Genomic DNA, 18,297 nt, shown 5'->3' on the forward strand with positions numbered 1-18,297 from the left:
TGATAAGGCCGTCATCTACCAGACCTACATACCATGTAGCCATGGTGCCGGGAATAGATAGCAGCGGGCATGCAGGCGTGCATATCGAAAACATGAAGTGAGTGCAGTAGCAGCGTGGCCTAGCGTGTACGTAGGTCGAAAGAAACGCATGCAGGCTTGCCATTGCTAAACATAGTACCCGAGGGATGCAGTTCCTGCAGCTCGGGAGTGTCTTACTCCATGATATGGTTACTTGCTAGGTGCGTCTTAGCTTTTGGGACGCGATCAAGTTCTTTGGCAAGTTGCACCACCCACATTGCTGTGTCCTTCTTTCTTGACTGACTGGTGACGATGCACCAAGATGGATGATGGTCACACATCACATTCGTTCAGGTGGGAGGGGGTTAATTAGCCCAGCTTACGATCTCGATGTTATTTGGGATAATACCCCGCGTGCGCGCGCGCGCGCACACACACACACACACAATATGCGGTGTACCCGGTAGGGGATCCCCATCACCGTCAGGTTGTTGGAGATGCAAGATGCAATATTGTCCGACCACCTGCCTTGGTATCTACCATCAGCCCAAGTGCCTGTTGTACTGTACTATCCATGTCCCTTCGTCTTCTTCTTGCGGTGTGCAGTACCGCAGTCGGATTGCTAAACATCCGGGTTCAGGAAAGGGCCGGCCGAGGGATTGCCGCGTACGTAAGATCGATCCCTCTCTTATCAAAGGAGGGTAAAATAATATATGTATAAGAAAATAGTAATATTATAGTCAAATGCCGAGAGTACAACAGGCTGTCCGCTCTGGTTGGATAGGACCAGTGAATACCACCAGCCCTTGTTTTCCCGGGTTGCAGCTGATCCATACCGGGCCGTTGGATATGTATGCACCAATGTGAACGAACCTACATCGAGTACAGTTCGTTTGTGTGGTGATCCTTGTAGTGGAAGTTGGTTCATCAATGTATATTGCCCAGTTCGGCGGCTAATCCACGACGATCAAGTGTGATGTCGGTGTGCCGGCGCTGTTCGCTTGCTCGCCCGGTAGGCCTGACAAATCCCGTATGTACTCATAGGCAAACCCGATGAACATCATATGCGGGTCAAAGGCAGATACAAACGTAAGATATTATGACCTCCCCTCACCTTAATCGCTTGTCCGGCTGTCGATCTGGAGATGGACCACAATGGGATGGGGAGCCGGCGGGCGCAACGCAACGAACTCGGTTCCATGAATCGGGACCGCCCAGAGATTTTCCAGACACCTGCGTACAAGGGCAAAGGAAGGGGTGGCTCACTCACGATCCTGGGAATCTCAGCGTCGCATTGTCACAAGCCTTGCCCATAAGCTGAGGCCATTGGGGACGAAGCCATGAGTGTTTAGGTTCGCCGGGCTAGCGTTAGCTGGCTGGCTGGCTGGCTGGCTGGTATGTGTGTGGGAGCAGGGAAGGGGTTGTTTCTTGTTGAATGGCTTTGCCCAGCATGCAAGGATCACCGCGGTCGTTGCTTTTGCTCGGGTGATTGAATGTGTATCAAGGCTTGGCCGCCGGGCTTGGAGAGCTAATTTACCCACTTGAGCCTGGTGGCGCTTGCGGGCTAATTGGCCGGAAGGGGACGAAGGTGAGAAAGTTGTGCGACATTGTCGATGCAGGCAAGCGGGGGCATCGGCTGCTTTGCTTTTTTTGCTCTTGTTTCTATAAATAGCTATTTTTAGCAACAGCATCATCGCGTGGTTGTGTGTGTGTGTGTGTTGTGCCTGTGCTATCCAGATTGGCGGGGGTGGAATCTTCCACTCCCCTCCTAGCCTTACCTCACACACATACATAGACGACTCCAATCAGCATCGACAAAGACTTATCCCAACGACTGCAAGGCATCTCAGATGGCCAACTCGCCCTCTAGCGTCCCGTAACGCCCGGCGCTTAACTTTGGCGATGCTCGAATCGTATGTATCGAATGGTGACCCGGTGGATTCGGTGTTGGCAAGTACGCTGCAGCCATAACGAAATATACCATCCACGAGCATGCGCAAGCGAAAAAGAAGACTCCCCGTCCCTGTAACCTCGAAGGTTTATCAATCAAAGTGGTATTTGCTGCAGGGCCTATGCAGGCACCGATGTCTGTTGCTTACTCGGGACCGGAGCCAGAGCGTAGTTCGTGGTACCTACCTGCCAACGTCAACCTTCAATCGACCGACATCCATGCAAGCGTGACATGAACGCGACAGTTGCATTATCAACCTGTCTTGCGCAGCCGGTCACCCATCTTGTGCCCGTTTTCGGCTGGGAAATGCCGCGTGTCAGCAGAGGAGAGAAATGAGATGTCCCTTTATCGTGCTTCGGCTATCTAAACTTGGTGACCAGATGACGAAAACGTTCTATATCGAGCATCCCCAAGCAAGGTCTCGCTTGAGACTGATGGGCGATAGATGCCCGCTCCCGTTGTCATTGGCCGGGAAGGGGTTGCTTTCCATCCCCTGAGAAGAGCAGAAGCGCGGCTCTGGAAGTAAGGGGGAGATTGGAGAATCGCGTGAAGATCGTCAGGGCCATTGAAGAGTAATCATGAGAGAAACATCTTCTCGAAGCAATGTTGAATGCCCAAAAATAAACACAGCCACCGTTGAGGCTCTAGGGGTCTCGGCTGTGATTGGGGACATGTTTCGCAGCCAAAGATGCAAGTAACAGGCGGCGATGCATCTACTAAGCTGCAGACCCGGCGGTCCTTGATTGGCAAGGCTGAAGGTAGCAGCTGCCCCCCGGGCCACGGTCCCTAAGTCATCGTCATCTTTCTGCCAATAGTGAAGGGGGAGGAGGCAGCCGACCGGATCTTGTCACGTGCAGATAGGTCACGCACATCCTGACAGTGAGTGCCCAAGAGGAGTAATGCTAGGTGGTGGGTATCCCACCAGCTTTGTCAGGGCATGTGACGATGGCTGCAAGGGTTGGGCAAAGCAAACACTCCCTTGGCTTTGCCCAGTCGAACGCTGATGAGAGTCTCCCAATAAGCATCGTCTCTCGGCAGAGACAAAATGATTGAGGTTGGTGCGAAGTGGATTGCACTGCAGCGAGGACGTATAGCTAACATACATTATGTACCTGACCTACTTACTTATTAGTGTACGTACGTTGTCTCGTTGCTCGTTGTCCGTTGTGCTGCAGGTCGCAAGGTCGCAAGACGGGCCCCAATGAATGGATCGAGGCTTGCTGGGGACCCTGCCGCAGTGCCGCATCTGGCACATCCCGGACTTGGTGGTGAGCAGTGCTGACAAGCCACCAGCAGCCGTTACCGAAACCTGCGAGAAGAAGGAAGAAGAGCAAAACCTTGTTACGCACCCATACCATGCCGGTGCCTATCACATTGGATATCTATCTAGGTACTATTGGTACTAGTCGTAGCACTCCTCGATACCTACAATTGGGCTTCCAAGTTCGAAGCTACCTATCCTTCCTACTACTGCAGGGTATCTATCTGTGGTACTCGGTAGTGCTGGGTGGGTTTTTAGTACTCGAAGTGCTTTAGCCTCCCTCCAAGGCATTAACCACTACGAGAAGGTGGGGAGCGGAACATGGAAGCAGCTTCAATGTTCGGTGGCAACGGTTTCTCGGGATGAGCAAAAGGTGGACAGGCTATCAACAGGCTATCCCCCATTGGCCCAATTGATTGGAACCGGATACATGTACTTAACCTATGAGACCAAATTGGACGGCACTTTCCATTTGATGCAGCATTGCACTGCACTGCGCGCGCGGAAAGGACTGGACGTGTTGTAAGTATGTACATGTATCCAAACCCCAACGGCTACAGGAGTCGAGCACCAGAGTCTGCTGGCAGCGGCAGGTACATGCACGCCGTACGGTACATCAATCATTTGATGATGGACCCCCGCCCCCCCCTTCCGGGCCTGGCTGGTACGGGACAGTAGGTAGTCCACTGCCCGTAGTAGGTTAGGTACTAGGCAGGACTCGACTTGCTTGATTCAATTCTAGGTATGTTACCTCTGCCAACCTCAGGCCCGCCCACTTTCTCGAGCTGCCTTGGTCTTGGTGAGATGAGCAGCAGCAGCGAAAGAGAACAGAGTGCGAGAGCCAGAAGTGAGCGAGGGCGTGTGTGCCGTGCCGTGCCCATCGAAACCCCCCGCCCTCACTCCCACCCCCGTTTCCCCCCTTCCCATTCCCTCCAGTCTTCTTTTTTTTGTTCTCTGCTCCCATCCCGAGCAAGTGACAAGACGTGGTGAACACGATCCGTCTATTATTAGAATCAACCAGCCAGTTCAGCCCCATCGCCCTGCACAAGCACCGACGTCTGTAAGTACATAGCGTTTTTCTGTTGCATGTATGTTTGTCTGCATGTAGCATTGTATCTCTCTCTCTCTCCTCTCTCTCTCTGTCTCTGCATCGCGAGCATCGACGACACCAACGCCTGGCTGCTGCCGAATACAGAACAGAAACATCGCGCACCCGCTCACTCGGGTGGTTAGCATTGGAGTCTGCGCGGAATCCTTGAAAAGCAGGCGTGTGCGCGCCCGTCTTGTCCCTCTCCGTCCCTCTGTCCCTCTCCTCACCCATCAAGCCCCGTTTCATATTTTGACCCGCACCCGTTCCCTCTATTCTCTCTCTCACACACTCACTCCCTTCTCTCCACAAGACTACGTACGCAACGGGCTCTGTTCTATTCATCCTTGGCCCCAAGGCTAGCAAGGTCGTCACCTTTTTTTCTTCTATCTTTATCTTCTATACATACACACAGACTATACATAGATTTCTCTCCATACACACGCACACGCACACTCGACTTTACTTCACTTTGCCTGCTGTTGTTCCTGTATAATCTACCCATCTGCATGCCCAGCGCCCTCCCCCAAAGTCAAAAAGGCCGGCTTCCACTAGTTCCAAACTCTGTTGTTTCTTATTGCATTTGTTAGAGCTTGGTTTGACAGCGCCCGCCCGACATAGCCTGCCACCTTTTTGGCGCGCCAACTCCCCGGCACTTCGCTATACCCATCTTCGCCCTCCGCCGTCGCAATCGCGCTCTGCCTGCACCAGTCCCAGCCCTCTCCGACAGCAACAGCAGCGCAGCATTGGGCGACGACCACTCCCAAGGAGTCTAACAATCCTGGCGGAACTCCCGTCGCAATTGTTCATATAGCCCCACGGAACGTCGCGCTCCATCGTCTCCCCGGCAAGCCAGCCATCTAATCCAAGATGGGGCGGAGAAAGATTGAGATCAAGGCGATCAAGGATGACAGGAACCGCTCGGTGTAGGTTTGCCCCCAAACTCGCGCGCATTGCGGCATTGCGACCCGGGACTGACATCTTTTGCCTGCAGTACCTTTTTGAAGCGCAAAGGTGGTCTGTTCAAGAAGGCGCACGAGCTTTCCGTCCTCTGCTCCGTCGATGTGGCTGTCTTCATTTTCGGCAGCAACAAGAAGCTCTATGAGTACTCCTCGGGTGACATGCGCGAGCTGATCACGCGTTACACATATGTGCGTATCTGGCTATCTATACCGCAAAGGCCGAACAAGGCAGAACTGACAGGAGAATCCTCATTGCAGCACGGTGGGCCAAATGAGCACAAGGGTCCGACGGACTTCAATGGCGGCGATGACGACGACGACGAAGATGGCGACGCCACGCCACCTCACGGCCATGAGGGCTCCGTCGAACCGCAGATGATTCCCCCTCACTACCAGACACAAGGGCAGCCCCCCCTTTCCGCAGTTACGAGGGCACACTCCGTCAGCCTCGCCGCCCATCAACGGTGTCCCTTTCGTGGCGCGAGGTCACACGCCGCAGCCGCAGATGGGATCCAGACCCTCCTCGAGGACCGACTTCAGACGACCGACCGGACAACATGCGAATGGCTATGCTTACATGCCTCACCCCGCAATCTACAACCCACAAGGCCAACCTGGCATGTCCAGTATACCGCACATGGCCGCTCATCAGCCAACCCAGTTCCCGTATCCGCCTCCTCAGCACCACCAGCAGCCGCAGCCTCCGATGCCCCAGTATATGGATGACAGGCGCTCTTCGGTTCCTCCTCCCAGCTACTCTCAAGGTCCTCCGCAAAATCAACAGATGCAGCGCCCGCAAGCTTCACCACCGCAGCCTCAACCACAACAGCTTCCTCAGCAACCCCAGCCCGTACCACACATGTCCCCTCCGCAACCGCAGCATCAGCATCTTGAGCCGCCGCAGATTCAACACCATCCGCCCCCGCAACCGCCACCGCAACAAGAGCCCCAACAGCCTCTGCCACCTATGGAACCCAGACCTGATGCCGCACCTGATAGACCGAACCGTTTTCTCGATACCACTTCTGCAATCAAGAAGTTACCGGCACGCAAGCAGCACAGCATCTTCACTCCTATAGACGAGAACCGCTCCATTCTGTCCCAACACCTCGAATCTTTTGGTGCAGAGCCTCGCAACGGGAAAGATGAATCTGCCGCAGGAGGTAACCGAGCTCAGTCTGTGGATGTAGGCGCTGTTCAACGGAATAATGACCATGGCTCCCCGCCCCCGCCGCCTCAAAGATCCAACACATCTAATGTACCGAGCAATCTGGGTCCCGGGCCCCGAAAGTCCATATCTGGGTCTATCCCAGAGACTACTTTCACTCCTCCCTCGCGATCTAATAGTCTCAGAGTGGGTGGCGGTGCTCCGAGACCCAAACTCAAAGTGCAGATTCCCGATGAGGCCTCGGAAGCTGGCAGCAACACCCAAGATTCAAGCACGTCGCCGGCAAACCCTTCAGAGACGGCGACACAAGCCAACCGCCGCAGTAATGCCGAGTCTCACGGCACCGGTCCCGTTCTTCCGCCGCCGTCTCCATCAGCTTCCGCGCTGCTTTCTGCGGGAGCAACTGGGCCCCCCAAATCCTTTCGCAAGGCCTCTGCCTCAAGCCCAGACCAACAACAATATGAATATCGATACTCCTGTCTCGGCGCTACCTTCCCGTTTCCTCAACAATGAGTTTCTGCCGAGCCCTAGCAGCTTCTATCCCGAATGGAACTTCCGGGGCAACGACAGCAACACTCTACCAAGCCCCCTGAATTTCGCTACTCCTGTACATGGTTCTGGACCGTCTTTTCTAAGGGACGAGAACCCCCCACAAACGCAAGAGTCCCGAGATTAATACCGCTGGACCCTCGTCTGATGGACCAGAAGGCGTAGAAGCCAAGAGGGTAAGGGTCGACTCCTAGACTGTTTCATCACGTTTCCTTTTTGGCTATTCGGTTTCGTCGCCGCGACTACTAAACGGTCGATTTTCTCCGCATGACTCCTGCGGACTGTACAACATAACCACATCATACTTCTATACCTTCGAAAAAGCGGTACGCTAGCATGGCCATTCGGCCTCGATCCACTTGACGGGCGTGTTTATCGATTATCCTATGAGCTTTTTCGGGGTTTATCATTTTATACCGTACGAGCGATGTTCGCTTGTTCTCCTTTTCTGAACTTTCGTTTGGATACCGAAGCATTGTATGGCGTCCTGGTACTGTTATTATATTTGGTTTTGTCCGACAGCGACTTTATCTTTGTGTGTGGATTGTAATCAGGGCTCCGGGTTTTCTGATATAGAGGGGAGGAAGAAGAGGGAGGGCTTGGGTGCTTGTCAAAGTAATGGGGCTCCTTTCTCCCCCAACTTTCTTCACGATGTTTGGATGCTCGCATTTGTAAAGGCACGGGCGAAAAAAGATGAAATCACGAGTGGGCGCATCGGGTAGGCGTTATACCGGCGTTTTTGTTTGTCTGGTGCTTTTATCGCAAAGAGAGATTGTACGTTAGATCAGTGGAATTTGAAGTCGTCCACTGTGGTTACCACACGTATCTGTTGGAACTTATATTGACCAAATTTACTCTTCGCATACTGAGATTCCCTTGCCGTCTTTTCAAGATCGTGATACTTGTTGTCACTAACCTGAGATCCAACGTGAAGGCGGCAACAAACAACGATCGCTCGATTTATCAGTGAACGCATGGACACAACGAACGCCTGCGCCATCAACAATGCCCAGGAAGACAAGGATTCTCGAGTGCTGAAAACATCACTTGCCGCATCCTCATCTGGTGCACGTTTCGCTAGTCACATCAGTACTGAGTGCCAAATATAGGTTGGCCGACTTAACGAGGCCAAGAAAGGTATGGTCAGAAAGATTATTATTGCTACAAATCCGCTCCTCGTGGACGATTACATAATTTGTCCCACTCTTGAGCCCCTTTTTAGCGTGTAGCTAGGAATAGGGGGCAAAGAAGAAGAAGAAGAAGAGGACAGGCAAGGCAAGGCGCGCTGGTATATCGAGAAAAGAAGGCAAACAGACAAAAAAGTTTCTAGTGGTATCATCGTGTGGTTGGTGACAAATCTTGATGTGTCGGGAAAATTAGAAGCAAGAACAAAAAAAGGGAGGCACCCAGCGGTCCGCGCCGCCAGCTTGACGCGTCAACAGAACGTCGTCAAGAGTGTGCTTTGCGTCAACCCAGAAGATTGAAAGAGAGAAGGGGGAGGAAAGGGCCTGCCGTGGAGGAATGGGCCCCCCCCCAATAAGGCAGAAAGTTCCAAAAGAGTATTATCCGTCGAGGTGCATCACAAAATCGTCATCCCATATCCGTCCCTAACGTCGAGAAGGAGGAGTTCGAGTTCCTGGAGCAGAGGTGTTTTCCATATTGCCCGTTAGCTCAGCCACACGGGCCTTGATGCGAGCTACTCGAGATTCGATGGCTATATCTTGTTGTTAGCATAACCGCTTGTGCAATTGTTAGGCCTTGAGCAGGGGCGCGGATCTCTTACTCTCTTCGCCACTTGTCTCATCATCACCCTCGGTTGTCGCCTTGCTATACCCACCCCTGCTGCTTTGATCCTCGCTCTGTCGGGCGCGCTCAGCAGCGTTTTTCCTGATTTGGGCCCATCGGTCCAGGGCTGGCACGCCAGTCGTAGCCACCTCCTCTTCCTCGGCTTCTTGCCTAGGCTTCTGGCCGCTATGATCACGGGCGATAGGCGGAGGGGCGGCCTCGTCATCACTACCATCCACTTCCGGAACGAACGCCGGCTGGTCAGAAAGAGGTCCTTGGTCGAACCGCGAGAACGCTTGGTTGGCTTCTGCCGCGTCTGCAGTATCAACCCGGGAAACGTTCTCATCCACCGAAGGCTCGTAAGCTGACTCATGCTCATGATCATGGTGTTCCGCCTGGGTAGGAGTTGGGGTGGCTTCCTCGATAGGTTCCATTGGGTGCTCGGGAGCTGAGACCAGGGCAGGCTCAGATGGGACAGGTTCAGGTTGCTTCTCAGGGGTGGCTGGGGGCGCCTCCGCAATCATCTTGTTGACATCGCTAGCAGCGTTGTCTGGCACCTTTGAACCACGATTCTTATTGCGACCGAACAGTTTTCGGAGTCCACCACCAGACTTCTTCTCTTCCTTGTCCTTGTGGAGCTTCTTTTGCTGTCTCTTACTCTCTGGGCTTTGTTTTGCCAGCTCAGGGGAAATCATGTTTGATCGAGCAGCCTCCATTGACGCGAAGTCCTGCGGAGGGGGCTGGCAGTGGAGAATCACGTCCCGTGGCCTCCGGCCTCTGAAGAGGGTGTACGTTGTGAGAAGCCACAGCCTCCTGTTCGTAATCTCGAGGAGGTTCGGGCGTCCTACTGCGGGATCTGTTGGCCTGTTCTTGTTGAGGCGGTACCAATCCCGGCGACGGCTGAGGCGACATGGTGGGCGACTTGGTCGGGACATTGGGACGATGCGAGCCATTGGTCATCGAGTTGTTCTCCGAGTGCCCATTTGTTTGCATGGTGGCTTGCTCCAGACCGCGACCGAGGTTGGTACTGGAAAGATAAGCATCCCTGATAGCATCCTTGTCGTACTTGTTGGCCCATTTCATCGCGGGTGAGGCCTCCTTCATGACGGCGGGCTGTAGAGTGAGAATACTGGTTGTCTTCTCCCTCATCAGCTCCGTGTCTGTCCGTCCGCGTCGCATTGGAAGGGACGCGTTCTGCATCTCGTGGTGCTCCTTGGCCTGTAGCTGTTGCGCAGCAGCCTGTATTCTGGCCTGTTGGTCCGGCCCGATACTCGTCTTACTCAAACCTCCATTCGGGTTAAGTTGACTTTGCTGTTCAAGCGCGCGCTTTCCCGCCACCGTCTTGCTGCGAGAGAGCCCCTTGTCCTTGTTGCGCTTGGTCCAACTGAAAAGACCCTTCTTCTCCGCCACGTAGGCACCGGCGTCGGGTTCTGGGGCGGCCCCTTTGACCATCTCCTCCATGACGAGCCAGCGACCGGAGCGAATGATGGTTTCTATCACGGCGCATCGGCCAAAAGCCGATTTTCGTTCGGGTGTTTCTTCGGGCGCCAGACTGCTCATCCACACCCACCAAAACGCCTCGTCCAGGTCGAATTTAGTGATGTTGGCCAACTCACCAGGCTCCAGGAATTGGTTGGTTTCGAGTCGCGGGTTATGAGATTGGGAGCTCCGCTGGCGGACAGTGGTGTCGATCGGCGGGAGTACCTTATCCGGAGGTAGCAGCATCGAAGGACTGTTTGGTGAGTCATCAACGAAGCCAGATGACAAGAAATCAGCCCAAGAGGGAGTGGTCGGCCGCCCTAGGTTGGTTGCACCTGAAGCTGGCGTTGATCTTAGCCCTTGAACGTTCCGCTGGCTCTTAGTTCGTGCGGCCTCATCGTCTTCATCCTCCTCGACAGCTCCGCCAAACCCAATGTCCTCAAAGCGCGACCATGAAGCATCCCGCAAGCCAGTCGAATGTTTCGCGCTAGAAACCTGCGATTTCTGGTTTGCAAGGGAGATGGCTTTCAGGACTCGGCGGCACTCCTCAGTAAGCGCCTTCACGGGGTCATCATACTCGGAGAACTGATGCAGGGCTCGGTCATTTTCACGGTATTGGAAGTGGTTAGCACGGCGCAGCAGCGCAAACGGAGTAGGCGAAACAGAGTCAACAATCATCACGACCCTATTCGTGGTGGATTGCATGAGAGACGGTTTTTGTGGGGGGTACTCGGTTTCCTGCAGTAGCTTCTGCAACGACATAGGCAGCATCGAGATGGCGCCAAGGGTTGGTTGTGGCGCCAGTGACCGCAAATAAGCAAAGAACATGTGACTCGTGGCATCGGCAGCGGACAGCCATGATCTGTAGCCGCCCTCGAAGCCATTGCCAGTATCCTTGTGCTCAAAAGCCCACCACGAGGCCATGCGGGAGAGCTTGCGGCCCCCAAAGCCGTTCATCTTGCCATGCGCCGCAACTGCTGAGAGGAGGTCGAAGTAGTCGAATATGATGCTGGTGCGTACCTCGTTGTCGACACTCAAGGGTATAAATGTTCTGAACGAGTCGCGGGCCATATTCGAATCCTGCTCTCCAACCTTGAAGAGCTCATAGGCGTCCCATCCCACCACGCCGCCCTGTAGACGACTCCAGCACCACTTAAGAACACCGGAGATGACCATGGGCTCCGTCATGCGCAGTTCCTGGACGAGGAACTCGCCCCGCGCAGGCTGGGCGCCATCGAAGAAGTGTCGGATGAAGTTGCGCACCGCGCTCGGGTCCGACGTCGGTCGGAAAGGCAGAAGAAGGAACGGGAGGTCGAGGGCTATAGTTTGCGACATACAAATCAGTCCATGGAAACTTTGCGTTTGTTATGTTGTGCAAGGTGGGTAAACGGATTTGAACATACCCCTGGCCTTGAGCTCCTCGGTACAGGCATGAATTAGTTCGCCAACTTCCTCTGGGTCGACTGAGGTTCTTGTGTAGGCATCTTCCCATTGCGGTTTTTGGGGCAGCTGGTGGGTTAGGTCGTCGATGTTGGAGCCTTTTTTGGACTTTGTTTTTCCCTGGCCGTCTTTGCCCCTAATTCGGGAGAAGAGGCCCGGCATTATTGCTGATTTGGAATGATACGGCGGCTGGGGACTTTAATCCTAAAATGTACAGTACCAAGGGAGATTTCCCGTAAATCATGTGCTTTGCACTTTCGGGCGAGCCTGTCGTCGTCTGTTCAGATCAGAACAAAAACCGAGTGCTTGTTGTCGGCTGGCGATGAGGAAATGACATCAATGGGGAAGTAAAACGGATGATGGTTGTCGCTTCCCCTAGAGCCAAGCCGGATGGGGGAGGAGGAATTCCTTGGAGCAGGTTTGGTAGAATAGTTGGTCTGGTATTGGACCGGGATAAATGCGTCTGGCGTAAAAGTCGAGATAGTCTGGTCGATGGGGGGAATGGCGGAAGGACAGACGGCACGAACGAATAAGTAAACTTGACTTGAAGGAACGAATCAACGGCGGCCCGGGACGAAAATGACAGGTGCGGTGAAAGTATCAATCAATCACGCAAAACCCTGAATAAGAGGAACTCGGTGCCAACGCTCGTAGGTTTCAATAAAGAAAGGATTGGGTCGAAGTCAAAAACAGAAGCCGACAAGATAGACTTGCGAGGGGTGGATATTGATCAATGGATGGGAAAGTACTCTGGTAGTAGGTAGTAAGTATGTATGTATGCAATGTAGGCAGTGTGACGGGGAGAGAGGCATCCGAACATGGATGGGAGCAAATCGTCCAAATCACCTACTTGCCCCCTCCCTGGGTTATTAGCTAGGTAGAGTAAGGTTAGGTAGGGTATGTAGCTCTTTTTGCTCTTTTTTTTTCTTCCTTCTTCTTCTTCTTCCTTTCTCCAGGTAGGTAGGCAGGCATGCGTTTTCCCCCTTCGCTCTCTCTTCCTATCACACGCACTGCGCAAAGCAAAGCAAAGCAACCAGGAGAGATTAGAGATTGTTTCGATTTGGCCTGTCCACCCGGTCCTGCAAGTCCTGTCGTGCTCCGGCCGGGGGTGGATGCGGAGCGAATGATGGGCCAGCAAAAAGTGTTTCTAGCTGGGTTGTGGTTGATGCTGTCTGCGTCTGGAAATGGACGCTCGTTTTGGACCAGGTTGATTGGCTCAGATCCCAGTAAGGCCGAGGTTCCCTGAATCTGATATTGAAAGTGCTGCCTGATGGGGACAAGCGGCCTCGACAAACACAAGCATCTTGGTTCCGGCCTGCTGCAGTGGAGGCGCTGGTCGCTGTTCCGACCCCTGCTAGGTTAGCCACTGGCTGCTGGAGGTACGTCCGTTGCTTAGGTATGTAGTTAGTTGACAGGAGGTGGGCACGGTGGGATGTGTCCAACGTCAAGCGTTGAAGATATTGACGCGAGCGTGCATGTGTGACGGGGGAAAAGGGCCTCTCGCACAAGTAGCCTCGAGAGCCAAGCTGGATGCAGCAAGCAGAGGCCTAACGCAAGGCTAGGTTTCATTATCCCACCAGGCCTGCCCGGATTCTCCTTGCTTTGCTTCGCCTGGCGCTGTAATCTGACGTTGTTTGCTTCTACTATTCCTGGACCGAGGCGCGGGTAAGCAGTACGCGACTGCTCAGGAAATTGGAGGATGGCTTGAGGATGCGCTTGTCTAACCTCGGGTCTAAGCTTCTTCGGGACACAGTTCACTTCTTTTTTTTTCTTTTTTTTTCCTTCTTACCATTGCTCATTTTCCTCCTCACCCCCGGTCACCCACAAGGATCTAAAATTACTACGTCCAGGTACCTATACACCCGCTTACCTATCTCGCTATAACCAAGCCATTCCATATCTCTGACAAATTGTCTTGGATTCTATCGGCGCCTGTCGTTTATCTATAAACACCTACCTACCTTTATATATATATTATCGGTACAGACAGAACCCCTCAGCCCAAAGAAATAAGAAGAAGAGAAAGCAACACCGCTGTAGGTCTGGTTAAGTCATACATACACCAATCTTGCTGGAAGTCGACTGCAGCTTGGCAATGATGCTGCACCTGGCAGGCGCAATCTGAGTATGCGGCCCCGGTATCACCGACCTAAGAAGCTCTAATTTCTTCGACCTCCTGGCCGTATCACGCTCAATTTCCGATGACGCCATGAACAACATATTCGCCGCGCAGCATGCAGGCACTGCAGAGTGCTTCGTACGACTCCTGCACGCCAGTGGCAGTCAGTCAATTTGCTGCATCTGGCACGACAGGCCATGACGAACGAAACTCTCCTACTGCTGCTGCTGCTGCTGTTGCTGCTGCTGCCGCCGCCGCCGCCGCCGCTGCTGGGCTTTGACAAGACGCATACGCCTACTTTTCCTGCGTCTCTCTCAGCTACTTTGTTTGTTCCATGCACGAGGTAAGAGCTGTCTCGTCATCGGCCAGGCAGGCGACGGACAACATTGCGAAGAAACCAAGGGTAACGTAGACACGGAATTGTTCACTGGTGTCACTGAAAGGTGTCAACACTCACTATACAAGCCAGCTCCCCACCTTGACCCCACCCCAGCCCCTTTTTCCAGCCCAATTGAGAGCGCAGGCCTGCATGAAGCGCACAGCTCATCAAACTGATGATCGGCCGTCTGACGATGACTATTGGCTCCAAGGCTGCCCTTTTTCATGGTCAAGACCGGCAAGATGTACGAGTGAGTTGGCATTCGCTCAGACTGCACAACACACAGGCACACACAGGCACACATGGCATGGCATACATTGCATAGCATGGCCAATGCCATACATAGACCAGACAGATCCCCGGCGAGGGGCACGCCACCTCATCTGTCTAGACTCTGTCCCGCACCCGCGCACTCCAGGTAGATGCTGGCGCCGGCAGAAACACCATGGTCCTAATGGGGCAACGTATCGGACGAATAGTCTAGCGAGCCCTATAGGAATTGCATATGTATTGCATTTTAGCACTATTAAAAAGGCTGTTGGCTCGGTGAGGCGAAGCTCGCTGGTGCGTCATCCGTGTTGATGCTGAACACTACTTGGCCCGAATTCGAGAGACCGATCTACCGCACCATTTTAGGTTCCAAGGTTCAAAGCGATCGACGCCAGGCTGCACCGTCGACTACCATGCCCATCATCATTCTGACCAACGTCGTCGCCCAGAGCGAAGCGAGGACCCCCAGCTGATGCCTCCGGGGTAGGGTCCGAGAAGTTTCGCGAGACTCTCCCACGCCGTGTGGAACTCTCGAGGGTCTGATGCATAGGTACTGACAGTGAATATCCATATTATTCGGCTATTTCTTTGACTTTGTTCTCCCCTTCCTATACGGAGGGCCTTGCAGGCCCATGTATATTGAACTGCAGATGGCCACACGTCACTCATGGTTGTGCATCTCAGTACCTGCAGGGCACGAGCGTGCGACGAAGAAGCCCAAGCTTCGGCTTCCTCTGCCCACCTTCAGTTTCGACGCCCTCTGGTCGGTTTTGCATGCCGTCCTCATTGATCATTTCGCAGCCCGTCCACTCGCCGGATCTGCCGCCGTCGTCGTCTGCTCCACCGCCAACGGGTACCTGTAAATGTAACATGGAATGGAGGGCCGGACGAGTTGTGCCTGTGGTCAACATATCACAGTCGCATCCTCGTCCAAATTTTGCAGGGGTTTTTTTTCCCCCCTCCCAAGGTTGAAGGTTCGCAAGTACAGACAGACTGTGTTACCGAAAATCCCACATTGGTGCATAGCCTTTTTTCGAGACACCTGAACAAAAAGACCTCTCCGGCTGTGGAGCATCGGCAATCAAATCATCAGATGATGCTATCCCAATATCTGACATGTCGCCCACGTTTCATCATCCCGACCTCATTGGCCAAGGCTCAAGAAGCACGTTGCAGTCTTTGTGATCACTTCTTCTTTTTTCGGTTATTCTTTCACATTCAGCTTTATCTTTCTGTTCTCGCTTCGTATCCAATTGTGTGCCCGCCCCAGCGATCCGAATAGGGAGGAAAGGAAGGGAAGTATATAGGCATGTCATACTGTATAAGGTGATTCTGATAAGAAGGAATCCTCGCCCCAGATGGCGCTCTCAGCCCGCCTTCATTATTCAATGTCTTACACTTGCGTGCATTGTACTTTCTCATCTTCTCAATTGGCCCAATCAACTTGATATGGCATCTGGCGTTGAACATGATCTACTTACGGTCTATATATAAGCACCTTAATCTGCATGCAGTAGTATGTCTTGGATAATCTCCAGCTGAACAGGAATGGGGCTCGCTCCCCCCCCTTCAGCGTCATAATATCAATATACTTTTGCTTACCCAATCTTCGTAGACGATCCATCTAGAACCTCTCTTGAGCCCTACAGAGATGCGGGAGGTGTGGACAGAGGTGAACCGAGTGGCCTGAGTTCCAAGACAATATTGATGATAAAATCTCCCCTGGTCGTACGCCCGGCGGCTGGGTTACTACCAAGGTCTAACCATTGAGTTGTACACTCCGGTCTCACTCAGTGTGCTGCGATCTTAGGAAACAGGGTCTTCCGAACCTCATACCGTACCATCAAGGGCGGAGGTTGCACCTCGAAGCTGAAGTGGCGCAGATGAGCTGGTAGCTGGTGTGTCTATAAGGTATTCCTCACCGCCTCTTCGTCTAGTCTGTTTCCCCCGGAGCTTTTCGATCGCTAGGGAGGGCTTGGTTCAGTGTAGGACACATCGTGCTCCCATAAATGCGTCTTATGGTGAAGGAGAACCAACGCACCGTACAAGGTCAGACTTCCTGAAGTGAATAGTCGTTACCCTACTTGGCGGTGTAAATACAATCTGACGGCGCGTCAGTACTGTGATGGTCGAGGAACAGAAAAAGGGACGGGCAAATAATCAGTTGGTACTGGAAGTTTTTCCTCAAACCCCCTTTGTCTCGTTCGGTCAACGTGGTAACGGGACTGCTTGTCGAGGAGAGAAGATGCCGTGTTATTGCCTAACCACTTGGTAACTCTGTTCGATTCATTCACTTACACATGTGACACACTATGTGACTTCAGATATCGGCAGTCGAATCTTCATTGTTTTTATTTCCCCGGTGTGATATTGGTACTGGAAGCCCAAGACGGGAGCACAGTCTACACACTGCAAGGGACTTTCCGAATTTAAAAGGAGGTGCGAAGGACAAATCGGCGGAGATGGAGGTTGTCACGCAAAGGTCACTCGTATGTGATATGCCAATAAAACTTGTCGAAAGAGTCCTGGCTAGAAATCAATGGGTATCACATGCGAGAGGGGAGCGTTGGCTTTGAAAATTTCTGTATCACTGGTATGTCCAACTGGAATGTTGTGTTGTGGCCCAGGTAGTGCCCATATACGCAAGACGGTCACTTGTTTTGATATTCTCTTCAAGCGAATAGGAGCGTCGCCGTACTTCACCATCGAGATGAGTGGTTGAAGAATCCCATGGTCACCTAACCTTACGTGTTCCTGCTTATTGTACCATCGCCCCTTTCGGGTTTGATGTTTTTCTTAACAAACGAGGTAAAAGACAGGAAGGAGTATGAGGTAAGTGTAAGTAGGAGAAGAACTAAGTGAGATAGATATATCGCAACACCAACAGCTCCACGAAGTCGGATGCGGCCGTCGATGAGCCCCGGTATAGTCAGCTACGTAGGCTATCGAATGCCTGCTCTCCGATAAAGACGGAGCAGTGAACATAAAGACAAGGCAACACCGGTTTCGAGGCCCAATAGCTAGCTACCTACCTACCATGAGCAAGGGCAATCGCTTACTACCACACATTATATTTATTACATTCACCTAAAGAAGATGCCCCCCCTGATGGCCAGTCCCTTACTGTCCCATTGACAATACGAAGGCAGCAAGTCTTCATCGGCAGTATAAACAGGACCTGGCCACCCCAGACCAAACACCTAGGAAGGATCAGCGACGCAGTGATCCTTGCTTGTAGCATCCTTCACTCATGTGTCTTGTTCATCTAGTTCAACCGCGGCCCATGTAAATACAGTATCTGCTGCATTGAACTGTCATTCATATGGGCAAAGCTGCCCGCCCAGATCGGGCAGCATTGTAGACCTCACTATTTTCGTTATACCCTCCTCGATCGATCGACCGTCATATCATGTAGCCCCAGAAACCAATCATCCAACCATGCCTATCATACAAAGTGTGTGTGTAGAAACAAACACATTCCCTTTCTTCCTCTCCTTCTTTTCCGGTAGTTCCATCATCCGCATGAAGAAACGCCCTATTACTCCAGAACAGGCGGAAATATCGTAAGCCAATCGTGTTCGTTGCGTTTGAAGTTGTAGATTCGTCATGACCAAGTTCCTTAACACCTGATCTGGGAGTGAGTGTATGTGTGTGCAAATCCCACCGCTCGTTTTGACCGCGCACTCATGCATCAAGAATTTTGCCGTGCACACCTTCTAGATGGAATCCCCCTATTTCTCCTCACCGACGCTCGGGTTTTCGCCCGCCTTGTCCAACAACTCGCTCTTCTCATGTACACTGCCATCCTTGCCTTCCTCGTTGGTACCCA

The 18,297-nt window shown here is 52.8% G+C and overlaps 2 protein-coding genes across 2 annotated transcripts; one reads left to right on the plus strand and one right to left on the minus strand.

The window, feature by feature from the left end:
• Window positions 1-5,187: 5,187 nt before the first annotated feature.
• Window positions 5,188-6,960, plus strand: PG986_003077 (uncharacterized protein; the record flags this gene model as incomplete). The annotated part of the gene is made up of 3 exons (XM_066839299.1): window positions 5,188-5,243; window positions 5,312-5,642; window positions 5,704-6,960. 3 exons carry the CDS (start codon window positions 5,188-5,190, stop codon window positions 6,958-6,960), a joined length of 1,644 nt encoding a protein of 547 aa, XP_066704363.1.
• Window positions 6,961-8,603: 1,643 nt separating this feature from the next.
• PG986_003078 (uncharacterized protein) lies at window positions 8,604-11,862 on the minus strand (the record flags this gene model as incomplete). Its single annotated transcript, XM_066839300.1, has 4 exons — window positions 8,604-8,710; window positions 8,780-9,521; window positions 9,574-11,579; window positions 11,664-11,862. 4 exons carry the CDS (start codon window positions 11,860-11,862, stop codon window positions 8,604-8,606), a joined length of 3,054 nt encoding a protein of 1,017 aa, XP_066704364.1.
• Window positions 11,863-18,297: the final 6,435 nt, after the last annotated feature.

The sequence above is a fragment of the Apiospora aurea genome, assembly GCF_038362705.1.
Source record: "Apiospora aurea strain CBS 24483 chromosome Unknown utg000002l_segment0_segment0, whole genome shotgun sequence".
NCBI lineage: Eukaryota > Fungi > Ascomycota > Sordariomycetes > Amphisphaeriales > Apiosporaceae > Apiospora > Apiospora aurea.